General features: G+C 44.4%; 2 protein-coding genes and 1 pseudogene across 3 annotated transcripts; 1 reads left to right on the top strand and 2 right to left on the bottom strand.

Moving 5' to 3' along the window:
* The first annotated feature begins 4021 nt into the window (after positions 1–4021).
* LOC112892795 (subtilisin-like protease SBT5.3) lies at positions 4022–9498 on the top strand. The gene is made up of 10 exons (XM_025959911.1): positions 4022–4252; positions 4365–4462; positions 4561–4725; positions 6056–6164; positions 6991–7591; positions 7718–7815; positions 7920–8165; positions 8273–8387; positions 8493–8706; positions 8808–9498. The coding sequence occupies exons 1-10, from the start codon at positions 4047–4049 to the stop codon at positions 9353–9355; spliced, it is 2400 nt and encodes a 799-aa protein (XP_025815696.1). The 5' UTR covers positions 4022–4046; the 3' UTR covers positions 9356–9498.
* Positions 9499–10096: 598 nt separating this feature from the next.
* Positions 10097–15582, bottom strand: LOC112878790 (DNA damage-inducible protein 1). 2 transcript variants are annotated; one of them, XM_025943005.1, is made up of 16 exons: positions 15298–15582; positions 14880–14912; positions 14655–14779; positions 13999–14107; positions 13793–13909; positions 13386–13451; positions 12912–12974; positions 12741–12785; positions 12362–12423; positions 11743–11836; positions 11230–11322; positions 11081–11150; positions 10844–10920; positions 10687–10744; positions 10565–10590; positions 10097–10479 (listed from the first exon to the last, which is right to left on the bottom strand). In XM_025943005.1, the coding sequence occupies exons 1-16, from the start codon at positions 15361–15363 to the stop codon at positions 10348–10350; spliced, it is 1236 nt and encodes a 411-aa protein (XP_025798790.1). In that variant the 5' UTR covers positions 15364–15582; the 3' UTR covers positions 10097–10347. The 2 variants fall into 2 exon arrangements, with proteins under 2 accessions (XP_025798790.1, XP_025798791.1); XM_025943006.1 differs by having other exon boundaries at positions 10097–10476; positions 15298–15570.
* Positions 15583–16059: 477 nt separating this feature from the next.
* On the bottom strand, positions 16060–19636 carry LOC112885299 (annotated as a pseudogene).
* Positions 19637–21896: the final 2260 nt, after the last annotated feature.

The raw sequence follows: 21896 nt of genomic DNA, 5'->3' as shown, positions 1-21896 counted from the left end.
GAACGCGGGCCTATATATATATATATATTTATATATATAATTGTGTAGTAGGAGAATAACGTGGTTCACCCAGCTGGATAGGTATGTATGATTAATGATTGCGTGTCCAGCCTAGATTAATTGCATGCATGGTTGTTAGGGACGTTCGTATTCTACGCAACCACGACGGATTCGATCGTGTGTACAATACGGCATCGACGCGTTCAATAGCAGTCGCAAACATGAGGATGGGATCGATTGCTTTCATACGGTGTCATTGGTGACTGCAGATTCTGTCCGGCTACATGATGCTTGGATAGGGCTACAAGGAATGGGCTCCAAAAAAGCATTATTATATTGATCGTTCAATGATATAAAGGATAATCTGCATGTATTAAAATACGTAATGACAGATACGGTATTAAGTATACCGACTGGGATACTGCTAATTCTACTAATTTGGATGATTAGCCGCTCTTATTTTAGAGGAAAAAGTTTATTTTACTCTCTTCAACAATTCACTTTGTCCGCTTAACCCCTTGAGCAAAATTTAGGCTCAATTTACTCCCCCAACAATTCCAATTAGTCCAATCTACCCTCTAATGATATTTCTCTTTTTTATTTCTCCATGTACGGATTGAATTTTAAGTTCAAATTTTATGAGTGGATGGATAACATGATGTCATATGTTAAAAAATACATTAAGAATTTTTCATGGTTATTTTCATAATTTGGAAATATTTAACACAAAAATCATCACAAAAATACAATTCTGGATGAACAATATTTATAAAAAAGTCATAATGTATTTTTGTAGCATAAGGTATCATATTATAAGTTACATTGCAAAATTTAAAGTGCAAATTCCACTTGTAAGTGGAGAAATAAAAAAGAGAAATCTTATTAGGGGGTAGATTGGACCAATTGAAATAGTTTGGGGTAGTAGCTTTAGCCTAAATTTTATTTAGGGGGTTAAGTGGATAAAGTGAATTATTGAGGAGAGTAAAATAGACTTTTTCCTATTTTAGAAGGGCTAAGGTCGATTTGGAATTTTGGGCTGGACGCTTACACTATAAAAAAGCATTTATACTGGCGGTTTTAACACCCACCAGCAATCTTGTGCTAGCACAAATCAATATATTTGTGCTGGTAGTTCTTAAGTTTCCATAAGCACAAATCAATTCCAATTATTTTAAAATTTTAAAATGCAAAATTAAAATAAAAAATATTTTCATATTTCACTGGACATCTGCACCCAACTATCCATCATTTGACATAAGTCCCATATTTTTTCAACATTTTTCAAGCATATGCAGTGTACGTGCAGTGTACGTGGTTTGAACCCGAGACCTTGCGTGTTTCTTCCCTACCATCTCATCTACTTATGATATCTTATCTTTTCAAGCATTGCTATTCTTTTGATATCACTTTCTCAAATCTTATACTATGTGTTTGACACTCTAAACGATCTCAAATTAAAAAATTGATACCTGCAAATTTTTAGATCTCGTCGAGCACTACAACTTTGGTATAAAGTTCATCTTCATCCAGAATTGTTTAAAAGTTTCAAAAATTTAATTTTTCTTTTTAAAATTAGATTTCAGAAATGATAATAAATATTTGGCCTAGTAAATGATCTTGAACGAAAAATTTGTAAACTATAAAATTTTAGATCTTATCAAACTCTATAACTTGGATATAAGGAGGTTTGTTTTCATCTTTGGTTGTCTATAATTTGGATACAAGGTTTAAAATTGCGATTTAAGAAATGGTAACAAATATTTGGCCTAGCAAAAGGTCTTGAATGAAAATATTGTCAACAGCAAAGTTTTAGATCTCGTCTCGCTCTATAACTTTCATATAAACTTTATCTTCATCTAACTTCATATGAAATAACTATTTAATTTTTTATTAAGAAAAACATGACTTATGCTGGACTGCCAGCATATAAAAAATGAGGTGCCAACACAAATGCTTTCTGTACTTAGTGTTAAATCATTTAAGTTGAAATTTATTATCGAGCTAAAAGTTTAACACTTACTTGCACATGATGCCAAACGCACAAGAATATTAAAACTTGTACAATCTTTTTATCCGAACAACGTTTCAATTGTTGGTATTTTACAAACAATGTGATCTTTAGGTGTCATAAGGAACCAATTTCCACTGTTACAAATATCTACCCACTCAAAATCTATTGAAAAACCACCCTACTACGTACCTGTTTAATTGATTATGCCCGCTTTCATTATTGAAATTTTAGATTAACGATAAAAGTTGTATTAGGAGTAGACCTGATCATAGGCCAGGTCGTCGGGTGGGGTTCGGATCAAAGAAAAATTCGATATTTTTTCTTTAGCCCAAATCTAGCCTGACCTAACCATCAGGCCACAAGCTCGGCCAATATATTGATCCAGACAGGTCGGATCAAGTTTTTTCGGGTGGGACGGGTCCAGTTTGTAGGGTTAAACGGCATGATCAGGTATAGTTAGGAGGCTGCACCGATGTTTACTTTCAAATTTTTAGAACAGAATAAGGAGTCAAACACACAGATAGTAAAGAAGAAATCAAGACATCCTTGTACAGAGATGTCAGAAATGGCATATGCTAATTAAATTTGAAAATGCCATCATTACTTTGATACAAATAAACAAACAATAGAGAAGCGCACACACTAAGAACAAGCACCCGACAATACTTGTCTTGTATCTAAGTAGCACCTTTTCTCTCTTTCTTTATTATATTTATTTATTTATTTACAAAGCAAGATATATAGTAATATAGGGAAGCGCATAGCTGATCTTACACTAGATTAACTCTTACACACAATAAGATACTTGACTCTAGCAGTAGTTTCTAGGTTGAGTACTCACTGATCTCGATCTACTATACTTGACACTTCAAGTAGCACTTGACTCGACTTACGCGCGCACATGAGAGGACAAATACCTCAAGTTCACACTTAGAGCTTGTTTGGGAGAATTTCGGACGGCTTCGGTTCTTTCCTCTGGCAAAATACTATTCACTGGAGCTATAAAATATTTTATAGCTCCACCAGCTCCTCCTGACTCTATGAGAGGGAGGGAAAAGGATAGAGGAAACCGGCTCTAGTGAACAGTGTTTTATTATAGAAGGAGCCGGAGCCGGCCGAAGCTCTCCCAAACCAGCTCTTACACTACTAGACACATACCGCACATCCTTTTAAAAAGAGAGATGTAATACTCACCATCTATCTTTGTCCAAGACAAATCCATCAATCATTAACTAAGCAAATATTTTTTTCTTTTCAAACATATGACAATGCAGATATTCACACGCATATTTATTCCTGGAAATATTTATGTTGACGATCAATAAGCACGTAGCCCATTACTGAAAAATAGAATAACTTATTATTAAAATAAATCTAGAAAATGCATGCACATGCTGAGTCTAGAGCCTGAACCTAGATGAACAGAGTCAAGTTTGGTATATATTTCTTTTTCCAATGTCACCTCAACCCTACTAGTTGACATTCACAATTTTTATGAAAAAAAAACGCCAACCTATCACGTATCAGGTTCGAATGGAATGTTGGCTGTAAAATTAAGAGAGTTGCGATATGGTTTGAAATAAAGTTGATATCCATCCGGTTCATAACAGTTGATTCCCTATAATTTTTTATTGTCCTAATAACAAACCGTCGTGATATGAGACACAAACCGCGATATCATCAGAAATATTTGCGCATATCCACGATTTGCAGGAATTTCCACCCCTAGAAATTTAATATTGCAGCTAGAAAATAAAAAAAAGGATAAAAAAAAAGTACTCACCATTGCAGCTCGAAATAGAACGCGTTACTAACCCGCGCGAAGGATTCTCCCCGCGCCGTAACTAACGCAACCGATCCGAACCGTCTGCCGCGGCGGCGGCAGAGTCCACCTGCGCGCCTAGTCGCCACCGCCTCCTCGCCGCGCGCGAGGGTGTATATATACCCACCGCGTGCGCTCGTGCGCCCGCACCCCTCTCTCTTCCCCCGAACTCCGGCGCGCGCGACTATGGCCCTGGCGGCCGCGAGAACCATCATGGCGCTCGCCCTCGCCGCCCTCCTCTGCGCGCTCGCGCCCGCCGCCGCCGCAGCCGGCGCAGAGCGCTCGTCGTACGTGGTGTACCTCGGCCAGCACGCGCACGGCGCGGCGCTGGGGACCCACGGCGCCGAGGAGCTGTCGGCGCTGGAGCGCAACGCCGCCGACGCCCACTACGAGCTCCTCGCCGGCGTCCTCGGCGGAGAGTACGGACGCGATCGGCTAGAATTATTTCTTTTTTTGATTAGACCGATCTGACAGACAGGCACTGTGTTAAGATTGAAAACCGCTAATGGCGCGCGTGATCCTGCAATGCAGCAAGGAGAAGGCGCGGGAGGCGATCTTCTACTCGTACACCAAGCACATCAACGGCTTCGCGGCCAACCTCGACGCCACCGCCGCCGCCGAGATCGCCAGTGAGCCTTCCTTGCCGCCGGCCAACATTTATTACTGCTCCACGAAATTAACTTCCTACTGATTCCATCCATGCGCGTTTAATTCCTCCTCTGACCAGGGCAACCCGGCGTGATCTCCGTGTTCCCCAACCGCGGCCGCCAGCTGCACACGACCCGGTCGTGGCAGTTCCTCGGGCTCGCCGGCCCCGGCGGCGCCCCCCGCGGCGGGGCGTGGCGGAAGGCGAGGTTCGGCGCCGACACCATCATCGGCAACTTCGACACCGGTGAGCAGATCCCATCCTCCACCACTCGCCCCTCTCCTCTGTCTCCTGTCTGCCCGGTCGCCTCGGCGGTTCGCTGTTCCCATCCTCGCCGCAGCCATCGTTTTCGAGGCAGCGGTTGGGGATAAGCTGCTGTACCCGCCCGGTGCCTCCCGCTTCGCTAATCACTCTCCTCGCCAAAGACAGACACCTTTCTTAACCCATCGGATAGGACGAAGCTCTTCCCTTGATCCTTCCAAAAGAAATCACCCTTTCTCTGCACCTTTTCTGCAGCTACTAATCATGGCACTTCTTTCCTCTTTGGTCATGAGATGGTTGACTTAATCTTGACCTAATCAGGGTGCTGATTAGTGACATTACTACTTCCAAAAAGAGAACCTAGCCTTTTTTTGTTTTAATTTTTTTATAACCAAGTAATAGTTTTTTTAGATAAGACAAGTAATATTTTTTTTAGATAAGACAAGTAACAGGATACCCTGGTCTGGCCTAATTGCGGTATACTTAGGTTTTTTCGGAGGGTAGTTATTCTGTTCTTTTGGAAACTTTGCACAAATTTGAAAGCAACAAATATAATTGGTGCTGAAGTATAGTCGCGGGTGGTTGTACGCAATTTATATTTAAGAGTTGTGTATTCATAGATAGTGGTTGAGAAATTGACAAAAACCGGTTTTATTTGTCGACGACCGGTACATTGATGAACATATAATTCAGCAAAATTTCACCTGCCCAGTATTTCTACCAACAAGTTCAGGCCAGTGGGCGTCTAGAAAACCGGCGGTTAGCTAGCTGTCAGAACATTCGACACGATTCCTGTCAGTGTCTCAATGATACTTCAACCAATAAACTATTAGCATCTCTATCCGTATGATTTAGCACCTAAACTTTTTGTTTATAGCTAATGCAAACTAATTAAGTTAAGGTGGACTTGCCCCATCTGATCAGAAAACATGTTCCTAAACTACAATGCTGTAGTAGCAGTGCTGCTGGCTTTCCCCATCAGCTATAGCAAATCAACGGGTCCAGTTCGTTATCCGAAAAGGCGTAGGGCCACCCAATGATCTGCCGCGGTGATGTGTGCGTTCCTCCTAACTTTTCCTGCATTCTCTTTGCCCCGGGGGACCTTTGGGCAGCTGGTACGGCGCATAAGATTCAGATGCGGCCAAAGCATTGGGCATCTAAAGAAAAAAGAATGTCCAGTGCTTGATGTATAGTGCCTAGATTTTTCTCACTTTGACTTGAATTGCATGGACGATGCTTTTTGTATTTTGCGATGGTTTTGGAATTTGACATGCTTTGTTTGCTTGTCTCACTATGTGCCTTTGTGGATGCAAAGGTGTGTGGCCGGAATCAGAGAGCTTTAAGGATGATGGCCTGGGACCAGTTCCATCCCACTGGAAAGGAGCATGCGACAAAGGCCAAGATCATAAGTTCTCTTGCAACAGGTAATCAGAACCATGCAAATACTTCCCTTTAAACTCTGAGCATAATTTCACAATATACGGCTCTTCGTGTTCATAAGATTATTATATTTTTTTTCTTAGATATCGTTAGTCAAGTGTTTTTGTATGTTGTATCCATGCTCTAACAATGGACTTAGGTTAATTAATTCTGTTTAAATTTCATGAATATGTTAATCTCTTAATAACATGCTTCTGACTATATTCAAGCCTGCTGGCCTCCTGTAGTCCTATGGAATATGAAACTATATATTCAAGCTCAATGGTTCCAACTTTTTCCTTCAAAAAGTTTTGAGTGTCGTTTAGAAACTCTGCTCCATTCTTGGAGCATATCCAGTGTGTCTGATACCAAAAGATTGAGTTGCTTGGTTTGGTATGGTGGTGGTACTACGAATATTATGGGGTTGATCGAGTTGAGACCACCACATTGCACGCATGACCGCGAGTGTGAGACCACCACCAGTTGATGCCTGGGATCAAGCGGCAACGATCATGGGCGTCCATCCATGCATCATGGCTCAGCTCGATCCCACTCAACAGTGCTATGACGTTGATGGATGCGTTGTCTCAACCTTTGTTCGAAAAATCTCAATCTCAACCTGAAACAAAACAGAGTAGTAGGCGCTTGTCCAATTTTCTCTCTCTCATTTGAAAGATTTATTCATGAGCATTCGGGCACCTTTTACAAGCAATTAAAGACTTTTTAAGTGTTTCTTACGTCCATGATGATGAATTCGGATACCAAATTACAACCTTTTTAGAAGCAATTGTATTTCTCTAATCATGATCCCTTACCGGCGTGTGCGTGCAGGAAGCTGATCGGCGCGCGCTTCTTCAACAAGGGCTACGCCGCCGCGGCGGGCGTGCTGAACGCGTCGATGAACACCCCGCGCGACATGGACGGCCACGGCACGCACACGCTGTCCACGGCGGCCGGCTCGCCGGTGCGCGGCGCCTCCGTGTTCGGGTTCGGCAACGGCACGGCGTCGGGCGGCTCGCCCCGCGCGCGCGTGGCGGCCTACCGCGTGTGCTACCCGCCCGTGAACGGCAGCGAGTGCTTCGACGCGGACATCCTGGCCGCGTTCGACGCCGCCATCCACGACGGCGTGCACGTGCTGTCGCTCTCCCTCGGCGGCGACCCCTCCAGCTACTTCGACGACGGCATCGCCATCGGGTCCTTCCACGCCGTCCGCCGCGGCATCGCTGTCGTCTGCTCCGCCGGAAACTCGGGCCCCGGCCTCGGCACCGCCTCCAACCTCGCGCCGTGGATCCTCACCTCCGGCGCCAGCACCATGGACCGCGAGTTCCCGTCCTACATCGTCTTCGAGCACAGGAAGGCCACGGCGGCGGGCAACTCCTCCTCGGCATCTCCTCTTGGCAGCCCACCCCACAAAAGCATCATCAAGCTTAAGGCACGTTGCATTGCCCACACCACCCCCCTGCTTCGTTTTCCACTCACATTTGACACATCAAGGGATCCATTCTTGGAAGAAATTATCAACTGTTCTAATGACATGCTTGCTGATGGATCCGTGCAGGGGCAGAGCCTGTCGATGACGACGCTGCCGGAGAAGACCTCTTACAAATTGATCGACTCCGCGAAGGCTGGACTTGCCAATGCAACCACGAAGGACGCGTATGTCGTCAGACTCAGCAATACGATCAGCAGCGATCTTGTTACTCGATCGACAGGCTAACTGAAGCTACTGACAATTGTGGTGTTTGTTAATGGCGATACAGACAGCTGTGCATGATAGGGGCGTTGGATCCGGCGAAGGTGAAGGGCAAGATCGTGGTGTGCCTGCGCGGGATCAACCCCCGGGTGGCCAAGGGCGAGGCGGTGAAGCAGGCCGGCGGCGCCGGGATGGTTCTCGCCAACGACGCCAGCACCGGCAACGAGATCATCGCCGACGCGCACGTCCTCCCGGCCACGCAGATCAAGTACCGCGACGGTCTGCGCCTCTACTCCTACATCAACTCCACCAAGTAAGCCAGCCAGCAGCACATCGATCGCGTTGCCACCATTTGCTACCTACCGCTCTACTAGCTAGTGTTCTTGCGAGGCGTTGACATTGTTGTTGCTTTGATCTAAGGAATCCGACTGGTTTCATCACCAAGCCGGCGACGATCCTCGGCACGAAGCCGGCGCCGTTCATGGCAGCCTTCTCGTCGCAGGGGCCCAACACCATCACCCCCGAGATCCTCAAGGTTCGTTCTTGCAAAGCTTTCCTACTGACCGATCCATCCTTGACGAAAGCTCTCTACGATCGACGTGACGTTCACTTGCAATGATGGTGGGTTTGTGTGTTGCAGCCGGACATCACGGCGCCCGGTGTGAGCGTGATCGCGGCGTGGACCCGGGCCAACTCGCCGACGGACCTCGCCTTCGATCTGCGCCGGGTGGCCTTCAACTCCGAGTCCGGCACGTCCATGTCGTGCCCGCACGTCTCCGGCGTCGTCGGCCTCCTCCGCACGCTCCACCCGGAATGGAGCCCCGCCGCGATCAAGTCGGCCATCATGACCACCGGTAAGCCGCCGATCGATCTGACGCGCTGCCAGCCAATGGCCGCTCCTGATGATGCAGTTCTGACTGACAAGCGCACACGCCGTTCCATGGATGCCCCGCAGCGCTGGAGATGGACAACAAGGGCGAGCTGATCCTGAACGCGTCCTCCCTGCCGTCGAGCCCCTTCGGCTTCGGCGCCGGCCACGTCTCCCCGGCCCGCGCCATGAACCCCGGCCTCGTCTACGACCTCGGCGACGCCGATTACCTCGACTTCCTCTGCGCGCTCAAGTACAACGCCACGGTGATGGCCATGTTCAACGGCGCGCCCTACACGTGCCCCGGCGAGGCGCCCCGGCGCGTCGCCGACCTCAACTACCCGTCCATCACCGTCGTCAACGTCACCGCCGCGGGCGCCACGGCGCGGCGCCGGGTCAAGAACGTCGGCAAGCCCGGCACGTACTGGGCCTTCGTCACCGAGCCCGCCGGCGTCGACGTGACGGTGACCCCCAACATCCTCGAGTTCCGCGCCAAGGGGGAGGAGAAGGGCTACGAGGTCAACTTCCAGGTGAACAACGCCGCGCTCGCCAAGGACTACTCGTTCGGCGCCCTCGTCTGGACCAACGGCAAGCAGTTCGTGAGGAGCCCGCTTGTGGTCAAGGCGATGGCTTGATTGGTTGAGCTCCTCGTGTAGGGTTTAATTTGAATTAGTTTAGGACGCAGCAAGTGTAGAGAGGATACATTGGTTCGATTTGTTAGGCAGGGAGCTGCGAATTTTGGCCTCTGATTTAATAAATTATAAGCAAATTTAAGTGATCAGTTGTTTCAGTTTTTTTTTCTTTTTTTTTGCGTCGTCTTCTTTGCTCATGCTGTACAGGAAGAAATAAAACTGACTAAAAAATCTTAATCTGCATACCTTGAAGTTAATTTTGACTTCTAAATGTTTGAATATTCGAAAGTTCAGCTAGACAAATCAAACTTTTGACTTGAGACGTTACGCTTCTTAGCTAGTGATGAAAGGATGCTGTAATACTAGTGAATGTTCTAACCAATGCCCAATCCTATTATTTAATCACTTGGATACTCTAATGCGCTAACTCCGTTCTTAAATACATGGCACCGCTGAATTTTTCTCAAACTTTTACCAATAATATTTATATAATGAATTAGTTAAATAAAGTAAAATGATTACCACTACACCTATCATCAAAGGTACCATAGATTCGACTTATAGATTTTTCTATTTTCCTAAATATTTGTAGAAAAGACATAGTCCAACTAATGAAAAAGCCAGTGACGTCATATATTTAATAAGGAAGGTAGTAACAATTTTGACACAAAAGTGAACAAGAACTGGCCTGCGAGAACACAACCCCCCACCCCCACCCCCACCCAAAAAAAAAACAGGCAGATAAACAACAAGGGAAATCTTCACAAATCTGTTTGCATTCAGGTGTCTATCAGAGTATCAGTCTACGTATCAGGTACAGAAAGAAAGAATGTTTTGTTCACAGAAACAAGAGAAAATACGGAGCGTCAAGCCTTTGCATTGGCCAAGCAATTTTCCAAAGAGAAACCATCTCCTAAATCACTTGTATCAGTCAATATTCAACCCTGGGAAAGGGTTGAGCAAACAGAAAGCCAGGAATGGCTGCTCTTAGGATTCTAACCACCAAAGAGGAACGCAGCAGCCTGCTCCTCGTTCCCGTTAAACAGCTTGAGCGCTTGTACTACAGATGCTCGGTCGAATCCAAGTTCCACGAGCTTCGTGACTTTTGCTTCGAAATCTCCTCCCTGCTAGAAATGGTTAGGACAGATGTTATTCAGTAAATACAAAGTAAGCATCAACTGATAATAGATACAGAAAGAGATTTGACTTCACCTGTGGAGGATTCGCAACTGGAGCTCCTGCGAGCAAAATATAGTAGTGGCTTTTAATTAGTACAGTTATCAGAAGCTAGTAGTCCTAGGGATTATGGAAGTACTAGAGAAAATCAAACTAACCTGCGGGGGGAGTTCGTTGCGGTAAATCAGGAGTCCCCTCGCGTGCCTTTGATGATTCCTGGATTATATATTAAGTAAATAAGGATATGGCAATGTACAAATCATAGTTGAAGAAAATGTAAAAGCTACATCATGCAAAGGCTGTGAGTTTGCTTACTCCAGTTGCTTGGCCGAGAGAAGATGCTAGCTTAGATAATTTCTCTTCATCTCGTATATGTGCAGGGATGTCTTTCTCTGAAGATACAACAGTAGACTGATTGGTGAATTGGAACTTACAAATTGATTATGTGAATAACCAGATGAAAATGTAGGAAAATTTAAGAATAACTGATGTTCTAGCTTCTTCAGTAGCTTATTTCAGTAGATCATTGAGGACTATAGAAAATCTACTGACCTTGTAAGAAGGGCACTGAAACCTCACCACCTCCCACTCTAAGAACGTTGTCCTTTAGGTCAATCATGCACTGGGTAGGACAATGAAAAAGCATGAGGTGTAATCAGCCAAATTAAATGAACTGGTCCAAAAATAACTCATGCAAATACCTGATGTTTTCGCAGCATATCAAGCCCAAATAGGAATTCCATATTGGGGGCATCCAATACAGTGAAAGAACAATGATAGAAGAGATGCCCAATCTGTCAAACATGAGCTGTTAGTCAATGTATTTTGAACAAATTGACATGGTATATGTATCTATTAAGAATCTCGTAAGCACTGAAGCTTGTATTACTGTATACACATACAAGAAAGACTAAGATCTTGACAGAGAGTCAGAAGGCACTAAAGTCTCTTGTATTCCAAGTAGGAGTGTACACATGGCTTCCACAAATATAGGAGTTTGGCTTTGGTTCATCCATCTCAAGGAAGAACCAAGGTATTCAGAAACAAACAATTTCATTTATTTTTTCTTCTCAAGAGATGAATTTGGTAATAATTGTCTTCAAATTGCATATATAAATGACTCAAATAATATTGCAGCATGCTTGAAGTCATGCTGTTGCAATTCTCAAATGAAAATTTGTAAAAACCAGTGAAATCATAGCAATCAAACATACCTTTATTGAAGCTACATGTATTCTTCCCAGTATCTCCGATTGACCAACTCCAACAGCAACCCCTCGGTACCGCTGATCAAGAAGCCTCAACAACCTGCATAATGCATTATAAGATGTGATGTATCTACATACTAAAACTGTGCATTTAAGTTCACTGTCAAGAATTAGCGATTTATTTCTTTCCAATTTATTCATTGAACATAGACAAACAAAGTTGAAACTAAAAAATGAAAGAGGTGTGGTTTGACCCCCCCCCCCCCCCCCACCCCTCCCCCACCCCCCAAAAAAAAAGAACTAATTAGAAGAAATTTTATTCTCTAACAATAAACCAATATGGTTTATGTATGGATTCGAGTAAAATACCAGTACTCTATTCCATAAGAGTTGAATAGGGTGTTAAGATGAGGATGGTATCATCATAAAAATAGAGTAATATCCTAAATTATACTAGTCCACGTATGATATGTTATCCTCTTTAAATAGTAAAACTCCATGATGCTTGACAAACTAAGGTTGCTATGTAATACTCTTGGTCTTTTCTGAATATTCACAAAAAAAAACATGGTATTACAAATATAAATCGGAATAGTTCCAGTCAACTATTTATTTATAATCATACCCGCAACGTTCAGCACAACTTTTTGATATGATAGTCGACTGCGCTCCACTGTCCACAAAGGCCTGCAGATGAAAGAAAAGATAAGATCCCAATCATTGTTGTATCCTAATAGTTCATCCAATGATCACTATCACCACAGTAATGCAAGTTCATGAGAAGACATAGCAAGGAAAAGTTACAATCATGATAAGTTCATTGGGGTAGATAGTATTATTACCAAGTATATCAGTTACGTTACCAACATAAAATTCAATAGGACTTGGCAGCAAAGTATATGCTAGTTTTCTGATATTTAGAATCTCATATGACAATACAGTTCTAAGAATAGTCAGTGCTCAATTGATTATACTGGAACAGATATATGAGATAATTTTAATACCTTCAAGGGTACCCCATTGACCTCCATATCCACATACAGCATTACCTGGTATGAAACAAATACTGCTTCATTAATGAGTACTACAAAGCATAGAACATAAGAGTACGAGAATACTCTTCTCTTCAGAAAAAAATGATAAAACAAGAGGAATGAACTGAGAGTAAAACACACCACTCGAGCAAATGCTTCAGGATTGTGCTCTATGGCAGCCTCCCAATTTTCATCGATGCCTTTCTGAAATATTGAATTTGACAAGAAACAACAATATCAAATGTGTAACTTAATAATTCTCAGAGGAAGAAAGTATAAATTACAGGCAAAACTCAAGACACAACAAAGCTTTTGGCACCACTACAGTATATAAAACAAAATGCCATGGTGGCAACTCAATAATCTAATCAAGAATCTAGCAGAAGTACAACGCACAAAGAAGGAAATGCTTTTCCTCTGCACATTCCTGCACTACATCATACTAGCCTGCTCATTTATTCATATTCTTTTTTGTAGTGCACATTATTTAAGCCTCCTTAACCACTAGATGTGCATGTAATGATATCCATCATATGTAATGTTTTTCCAGTGACATATGAAAGAAAGAAACATTGCCATAACCAATATGTGTTGTCCTGAGAAAGCAATGCCTACCTGCCGAATTGCAGCTTCAATTTTCTTCTGAGCCTCGACATCAAAAGGATCAGCATACAATAAAGCCTATGAAAAGAAAATGTATTAATCACTTGACCTACTATCATTAACAAGTTAGCTAAGCAGCATAGGCAAGAGTGAACATTAAAAAACAAGCCGCAACGTGATGAAACATATGAATCTTATAGAACTTGCAAGGTTTTCAAGCAAGTGTATAGGAAGCAGCAAGAGATATTTTCTTCAAAGGCATAGAGTGATTCAATAATCTTTCATATGAAACGGCTGAAAGTAAAATTTACAAGTGATCTAGCTTGTGTACTAAGACAATGCAGGAAAAACCTCCAATCTCATTTAATTTTACATAATCTCTTGCTCAGCGAATAAAAATTCAACAAAGAGATTCTTACAAGCTCTTCTTCTTGTTTGCGTTTCAGTTCCATTCTCTGTTGGTGGCGGGAGCGCAGTATATTCTGTAGTTCATTGATGTCGTCTCCAAGAATAGCTTGTGCTAGTTGCGGATCATTCTGCAATCAAGAGAATGTTGTTCTATGAGAGCATGTCGTCTGCAATTAATGCATGTTAGTAAATAAATGAAGTAAGAAGAAAAGTGTACCTGAAGGAGCTGTGCCATAAGTTGTGAATCACCTCGAACATGTTGTTGAAAAGCTTGAGGATTAGGAGCAGTTCCATCAGGATTTAACTTTACAACATCCTGAGAGGCCCTGAAATTTTTTGGCCAAGACAATTAGGAGAAAGCATTGGTGCTTTGGTGGCATTCAGATTCTTGAGATTAGTTGAACTAAGAAAAGCTATTGCAGGTGTTTCCAATATGATGCCAATCCAGAGTTTCGTAAGAAAAGCTTTGCATGTTTTTCAATACCATGCTGATAAGCGTTGGTACTTTTGTGACATCTGATTTTTTAGTTTAGATAAGCTAGAAAAGCAACTGCATCTCTTCAACGGATCCCAATTTGATAAAGATGTCCAACAGGCAAACTAACTACAGAAAAGCAAATCACCTGGACACCAAAATGTATAAGAAATCATTTACTGTAACAACCTAAGCCTTCTCTTGTGCTAGAAATTAATGGACAACTTTAGGTAACGTAGCACCTAATAAGGCCAGAGCTCAGAAGCATCAGATCACAAATAAGCAAAATGACAGAAATCTTGTTCAACCTCTCAAGAAAGCCCCTTACGAAAGCGCCAATTATACGCTAGCACATGTCAATTAATCTACTTATACACTGGAAAGGCCAGGAAGTACACCTTTCATTTGAGGGAAGCATCATGACAAGATCACCATCCTGGACCCCAATGGTGCTGAGCTTCTCGGAGTTTTGCATCTCCTTCCCATTGAAGTGAAGCTGCTGCTGCCGCAACGGTACACGAGTCTGACCACACAGACACCCAAAACCAACAATGTGAGATCAAACAAGTGACGGCAAAGCTTTTCAAACAGGAAGCTCAAGCAAGATCCCAGCCCCAGCTCACCTCCACCTCGAGAAGCGCCTTTAGATTCTCCACCTGCAAGCACGTAGGCCGCACGATTTAGCCAAACGAAGCAGAAAAATCGCAGCTTTTGCATCGAAGCTCAAGACAGCTACATGACGCAGGTAGAATTCAACACGCCGAAGGGGATCGGACGGACATCTCGATACGGAGCCAACCACCACCAGAATTATAGCAAGAAAAAAGAAAAGATCCCACCAATCTGTACGCCTAAACACGAGAAATCACGCTACGATGACCGATTGCGCATCGCCTTTCAAAACGTGGGCTCATCCCATCCAAAATTCCAGATTATTTCCAACTCCCGTCGCAGATTCATCGTCAAATTCAGCGAAACGGACCAGCCGCGAACAAATAGATTGAGGTGGAGAGGGAGGGAGGACGGGGCGGACGAGCTTACTGATTCGTCGGGGTCTACGTCGAGGGAGAGAATCTGCTCGTCGGCGGTCATCACCGTGACCTTCATCTCGCCGCCGCCGGTTGGAGTCGAACTCGCGGTGGGAAAGACGGAGAGAGAGGAAGTGGGGGGTTGCGGGCGAGATGAGTCGAGTTGGAGTCCACCGTGTCAGTAAAGCCGGGGCCTTTGGCTTGACCGCTCGAGGGGTTTGCTTGGAGAGTTGGGAAGCCAAGAACCCGCGATGTGAGAATCGGAGCGTAGCTCGGATGGCTTGCGCTGCAGGTGTGCAGCAGCCCGTCCGGGTTCGATCGTCAGCGATGGCAGCCTAAGTTTCTCGCCGGGTGCTGAGGCGGTGCCTGTGGTTGGGTGCGTAAGTGCGGTGGTTTGAGTACCCCGTATAGCGCGGGGGAGTCTAATCTCTTATATGACAAGCCAGTGTTGGAGGTTACTTAACAAAGAAAACCGCAATGTATATCCATTATCAAAATCAAACCGAATCTCATTATCCAACCATGTAAGAAGTACGATTCGGTATAAAACTACGTATTGAATTCCGAGATTGATCTCTCCTCTCTTCGTGTTTTATTTTTATATCCCTTCTCCATGTCCAAACAAAAGCTAGAGAAAAGAGGCGCGGTGATAATCCTCTGTTTCTAAATAATTATATCCGTTTATAAAAGATAGTTTGTGCATCTCTTCTTACTAGTAAATGTACGTACGGCACGCTCATGTTTGGGAAAACCTTCGAGACTTGTGGATCCACACATGTAATGAGTTACATCCATTTCGGCAAAACATAAACCATTAATCAAACCTATAATTGATTATTGAGATCGAGAAAACATGAATCAGATGATAATTCTCCTACGCTAAACTATACAAAGATTAGTAGCTTAAATCTTTCTTACCCCCAAAGTAGGACCTCACTCACATCGCAAACCTGCACAAAGTAGGATGTGGGCCCTGAGCATGATCACCACACAACCTTATTATTAGCAGGTAGAAAAAAATCAATAATTAAATACAGACTATTCTAGCAAAATATCTTGTTATTTGCAGCCTTGTAATACATTTGATCTTATCTGAAGGTAATAGTGGCCTTTTCTTACTCATCTTCAGAACCCTAATCCTGAAAATTCACATTATCTTTTAGAGAGAAGATATAGAATATAAATAATGACATGTTAACTGCAGATGTAGCATTTTATTTTTTTGGTTGAGTGTAGCAGATGACTTCATCTTAACTGTTGGAATATAACATGACATCTTATTCTAAATTCAGTAAATCCTGAACTATCAAACACATTACTCGGAAAGGCACACTCTATTGCTCATGAAAAAATGATGATCCATAAAATTATCAAGAAAAGATAAGTAATATGTGATGGGTCCAGGGACTCGTCATCCCCAGTGGGCCCACTTCCCGCTGGCACTCTAAATAGTCTAAGACCATGCGTGGATCAAACGGGCGCTCTCCTGGGCCGTGACTTTCTCTAGGATGTCCAGGTCCACGGCCCCGACCGGCCGGCCGATCGGCTGGAGCCTCGGCTCGGGTCCCCGACCGACCTAGGTCCGTACTATGGTTCTGACCTAAGACGCCAACCGAACTCCACCACGCACCTGTTACTTTCCCCGACTGACGAGGTCGGGGGCAGGCCGAGCCTCGCACACTGACCGTCCCCGAGGACGGGTGCTGAGGATAAGGACGGACACGCCGGAGTCAACTTGCCGTACAGACCAACCACTCTCTCCACGGAGGTTACAGTCCCCTCCGTTGCCACAGTGGGGGGATACTATTCCACCTGTCCGTCCTCGCGAAGGGACGGGACGCAACGTCATTACATGCGGCGGACACGCCTCCATCGCAACAGAGTGATGGGGCGTAGCGCTAGAGACGGAGCGTGACTACCGTACCGTACTTATCGTCGCACGCTCGCACCCCCCCCCCCAGCCGATAGAGCATGACGCATAGAGACAAGATAAGACGGCCACCCCACGACGTAGGATTTGGACGGTGGTCATCGGAAGACCCCGACTGACACAGTTGGCAGTCCCGACTTACAGAGGTGGCGACTCCGACCGATGAAGCAAGGAACACTCTATCTTTCTACCTCACTCTTTCTACCTTTGGTTCCTCTATAACGGAGACACCCCTTTGGACTATAAAAGGGAGGGTCATCCACCTAGGAAAAACACCCTCTCGATCATACCACACCATCCACTTGCTTGTAACTCCCCAAACCCTCCCGAGCACTCGGGCTCAAGCAACACAACCGACTGACCCCCAACTGGACGTAGAGCACGATTGCCTGAATCAGTATAAATCTTGAGTTATTGTGTGCTAGACCGTATTCAATCACGATGCGTGATACACATTTCGAGTTGGTTTAGCTGCCGGGCATTTCCGAAACTGGCGGTACGAAACCGAGAAGATGAGAAATATTATTGACAAATTTTATTCAAACAACTTGAGTGCCTAGCTAAGATTTAACTGTCCATTTCCGGAACCGGCAGTATGAAAGGAGGACAGAAATTAACTGTCCATTTGCAAATCAATAATCCACAAAAGCGATCCTGAGCTACGAACCTTGCAATGTTAAGTAAAAGATTGGGGAGGCATTGTAGGAGGAACAAGATGATTTTCTGTGACAATACTCCAGGATGGAAGTTCTGTGTTTCAGCATAGAGTATCACAGAAATAAAAAAGAACCACCAAAGTGGTAGATATCAGTTTTTTACCAACCTCAGAAAATTTGATAACCTAAAAAAAGGTAGACAAACATTGAGATGTGAAATAAAAGAGTTTACGTTAGTTACAACATTAGAAAAAAACAAGAATTGAAAATGATTTTTTATATGGATCCAATTTGTTTGATCCATAAGGGAATGGATAAGACTGTAAAGCATTCGATCGAACAGCTTCCGTGCATAAACGTATGTGTGCCGGCATCATGCTCACCTTGATTATTGTCCCATGCCCCCATGCGAAGCTTGCTTGAACAATTCATATGTACGAGTGCTTGCTCTGTGGATCAGAGTTGTCGATGCTTGTTGGTGGCTCCGACAGGCATTCATCTGCTATGGCCTTGGTAGATGCAGCCGCCAAGGCTGCAGATTGGGGAACATATTAACACGGTATCAGATCAGATTATGCAGGTTTGGCTGCTTTGTGTTGACAGGAATTGATCATACTTGGAGTGAATTACAGAGCAGGATACAAGTCCAACAAACCTGCTGTGTTGTGGCCTTAAGGGGCTCCTTTTGGAGGTAAACGACGTCCTCAACTTCGTCGATGGACTCCTTGCTAATGGTGGTGCAGAAGCGCACCATCTGCGTGCTGATGCCGGTGCCGGCACGGGCATAACATGATGAAGGCCATCTTCTTGCTGACCGGGCGGATAGCCTGCTTAGCGCCGTAGCCTCGCGGATAAGCACCGAGCAGCCCCGGCGACGTCGTCGGAGATGGTCTTGGACAGGACCTCCTCCACAGGAACATCGCCATAGTTGACCGTGAAGGGGTCCTCGGCGTCGGCCGGCTGAGCTGCTGGCGCTGCGTCGGCTTGTTTGCCTTCTTCATTTTCCTTGCGTCCTTCTTCTACTGCTTCTTGCTGAGGGCGCGGTGGCGGAGAGTTAGCTGCACGCGAGCAGCGGGAGGCGCCGACGATGTGTGTTTGGGCCGACCGCTGCCGCCGCCTGCAAGAAGAGAGGCGGCATGAGCTCCGGCGAGGATTTCTGGTGCGAAGAGGAGGGAGGGCGCCGCAGGGGGCTGCGGCATGAGAGCAGGGGGTATCGCATTTCAGTGAAAAGGGTCAACTTTGAGGCCAAATAAAGTGTCATGGCATGGGACAACTTTGGACGATAAGTACCATATTTAAAGCTGCTTAAATGTGCTATGTAAATATTTCATTTGTTTTCATGAAAAAGTTTAGCAAGATAGTCAAATTTGAATTCAAACAGTGGTAGTTTGAATGAACTCAGCAGAAATTTCAGAAAAAAAAGCCTGAACCCTTACTGTTCAGAGCAATTTTTGGAAGGGTTAGAGGCCAAATCAGCCAGGGTTACTGAAACATAAGTTGTAGAGAATTATTAAATCTAAAACTTTTCATTTTGGAGATTTTGAAGTGCAGTGGAAGAATTTGAAGAAAATGTAAACAGAAATCTTCAGAGCCATTTTTGGCTATGAAGATGTTGGCCTCTTTCAAGGTTCAGTAACGAAATTTGGATTTTTGGGGGTTCAAAAACAGAGCTGTGCACAGGTTCAGAACATATTCAGAGATGAACGTACCCACGTGGCGTCCTTGGGGGGGGGGGGGGGGGGATCCAGCAGCAGGCAAGCAAGCATGAGGTGGGGGGATCTTGAGGCGGCAAGAATTGGAATAAAAACCTTTCCCTGCGCCGGTTCGCCCCCTCCCTCTTCTCAAGCGAAATTCGTTGCCATGGCCGCACTGGTCAAATTCCTCTTGCACATGATCTAGGCACCTCGGCGATCCATTTGAACCGTTTCGAGATTGAATCCTCCACCAGAGCCCGGAAGTCTCGGTTTTCTTCTTCCTTCGGTCCGGCGCCGCGCAGAAAGCAGGGGGCTGCCAGTGAGCTTCGATTTTCAGGGGTAGAGGGCCAGTTCGGGCTGAGGGTTCTGTGTGGTGCGTGTGGATGGTGTAAGGGTGCTTGGCCGGGCCGTCCCGTGCCCGGAGTGGCCGGAACACGCCCAGGCCGTCGTGCCAAGCCGCCGCCGGGGGCGTCGCTGTCGAGCTCTACGCTCCGGCCATCCCTAGGTCCTGTTGTGGGTCGAGATTGTTAAAATTCTAGTACCTTCTAGGAGTCCTAGAAGATAAGTGGGTATTTTATCATTAACAGTGAGTAAAAATATAGTTTACATTATGGTTTGACCGTTGGTTTTTGCAGGAGCTGACGGTCAAGTCGAGATCAAGATCCACGAGGTGACCGACGGCGACCATTAGAGATGATGTATTAACATTAGAGATGATGTAACGGTGACAATGGCGCCATGCAGAGGGCGGCGGACTTTCCGTTATCAAGACCTAGAGTTGTGCTATTCTGGTGAACCTTGGTTGTGTGTCCACTTTCCCCAGCTGCGCGATGGAGGCCCGCCAACCATGTTAGGTTGGGCGCCTCCGATCAAGGCGCGATCAAGTAGTTCGATACGATCATTGGGCCGTATCGGATGAGATCAATCCTAACATTCTCTCTCTTGATCTGATCTTATACTTCATACTTATTATTTGTACTTCACATTTACTTCTCAATGAATCGATATATAGAGCATGCTGTATCATGATGTTATTTCCGTACCAGCTAACGCAATGACTACAATACATCTTTCCATCTCGAAATAGACACAAGACCCCTTTGTTACCCCTTTGTTATCCAGAAATCATAGGCTCTATCATGGACCCATGTCGCCTGAGTGTTCTCTGAACGCACTGGACGGTAAGCCTTTTGTGAGCGGATCCGCAAGCACTTGCTAGGTCCTTATATGTTCAATACTTTCAGTATAATTTTGGATTTTCTACGTGACAATGTATCTCTTGATGTCAATGTGTCTAGCAGCACACTTGACTTGTTGTCATTGTAGCGAAAATTTTAATTCCGAGCATTACTTTATCAACTTTAAGTGCCTGCTTGGTGGCCTCATATCATGCTATACTACATGTATGCATCACTGATGATGCCGCAACTCTCTGTATATTTTGTTTAGAGCTTTTCCACAATAAAACATCAAATTGTGAATGTTAGAAATTACTGTGGATTTTACTATACATTTCGCAAAAGCTCTATCTTTGTACCCACAACTATTCGAGAGTACTTGTTCTTCTTAACTTAGCATGAGGCATGTCATACTTTGCAAAATTGCAAGATATTCTTAACTCCATTCCGGTGATCTATAGCTGGACTGGACTTATGCCAAAACTTTCCGGATACTTGACCTATGTCAGGATAAATTCTTACTTGAGCACTCCTTTAAGCTTCGATAGCTGAAACACATTTCATTTGATCGATCACTTCTTGGTTTCTAGAACTTTGAAATTTCCCGAATCCATTACCCTTGACTATACGAGCAGGCGTGGATTTACTCGCATGCATACTGTATTTCTTTAGAACCTCTTCTATTATGTCTTTTGCGATAGTTCTAATACCACTTTTCTTCTTTCTGGGTGAATTTCAATTCCTAAAATGAAAAAACTTCACCTAGATCTTTCATATCATTATTCGAGGACAAAACTTCTTCTCCAAAAGTAGATTAACATCACTATGAACGAATAGAATGTCATCCACATACAGGAACAGGAAAATAAAATTTCAATTATTGAGCCTTGCATAAATATAATTGTCCTCCTCATTCTCTTTAAAAACCCAAACTTCCTTATCATTCCATCCAACATTTAAATACCACTGCCTCTGGAGGTTTGTTTTAACCCATAAATGGATTTCTTCAGGCGGCATCTCATAAGTTCTTATCCTTCCATGACAAAATCTTTGGGTTGTGCCATGTAAACATTTTCATACAAATCCCCGTTGAGGAATGCCGTCTTTACATCCATCTGATGTAACTCTAGATCGTAATGTGTCATTAACGTTAT

The sequence above is a fragment of the Panicum hallii genome, chromosome 1, assembly GCF_002211085.1.
Source record: "Panicum hallii strain FIL2 chromosome 1, PHallii_v3.1, whole genome shotgun sequence".
Classification (NCBI taxonomy): Eukaryota; Viridiplantae; Streptophyta; class Magnoliopsida; order Poales; family Poaceae; genus Panicum; species Panicum hallii.
The sequence above is the reverse complement of the archived record's forward strand: the minus strand, read 5'-3'. Positions and strand labels throughout refer to the sequence as shown.

Excerpts from the sequence above, each read along its gene's own strand:
- LOC112892795 (XM_025959911.1), top strand. The coding sequence starts at position 4,047 with ATGGCGCTCGCCCTCGCCGCCCTCCTCTGCGCGCTCGCGCCCGCCGCC. Across the intron at positions 4,726-6,055 it reads CATCGGCAACTTCGACACCG|GTGTGTGGCCGGAATCAGAG; the intron begins GTGAGCAGATCC and ends GTGGATGCAAAG. Across the intron at positions 8,388-8,492 it reads TCACCCCCGAGATCCTCAAG|CCGGACATCACGGCGCCCGG; the intron begins GTTCGTTCTTGC and ends TGTGTGTTGCAG.
- LOC112878790 (XM_025943005.1), bottom strand. The coding sequence starts at position 15,363 with ATGAAGGTCACGGTGATGACCGCCGACGAGCAGATTCTCTCCCTCGAC. Across the intron at positions 12,975-13,385 it reads TTGAAGCTGCAATTCGGCAG|AAAGGCATCGATGAAAATTG; the intron begins GTAGGCATTGCT and ends TCAATATTTCAG. Across the intron at positions 12,424-12,740 it reads TCAATGGGGTACCCTTGAAG|GCCTTTGTGGACAGTGGAGC; the intron begins GTATTAAAATTA and ends TTTCATCTGCAG.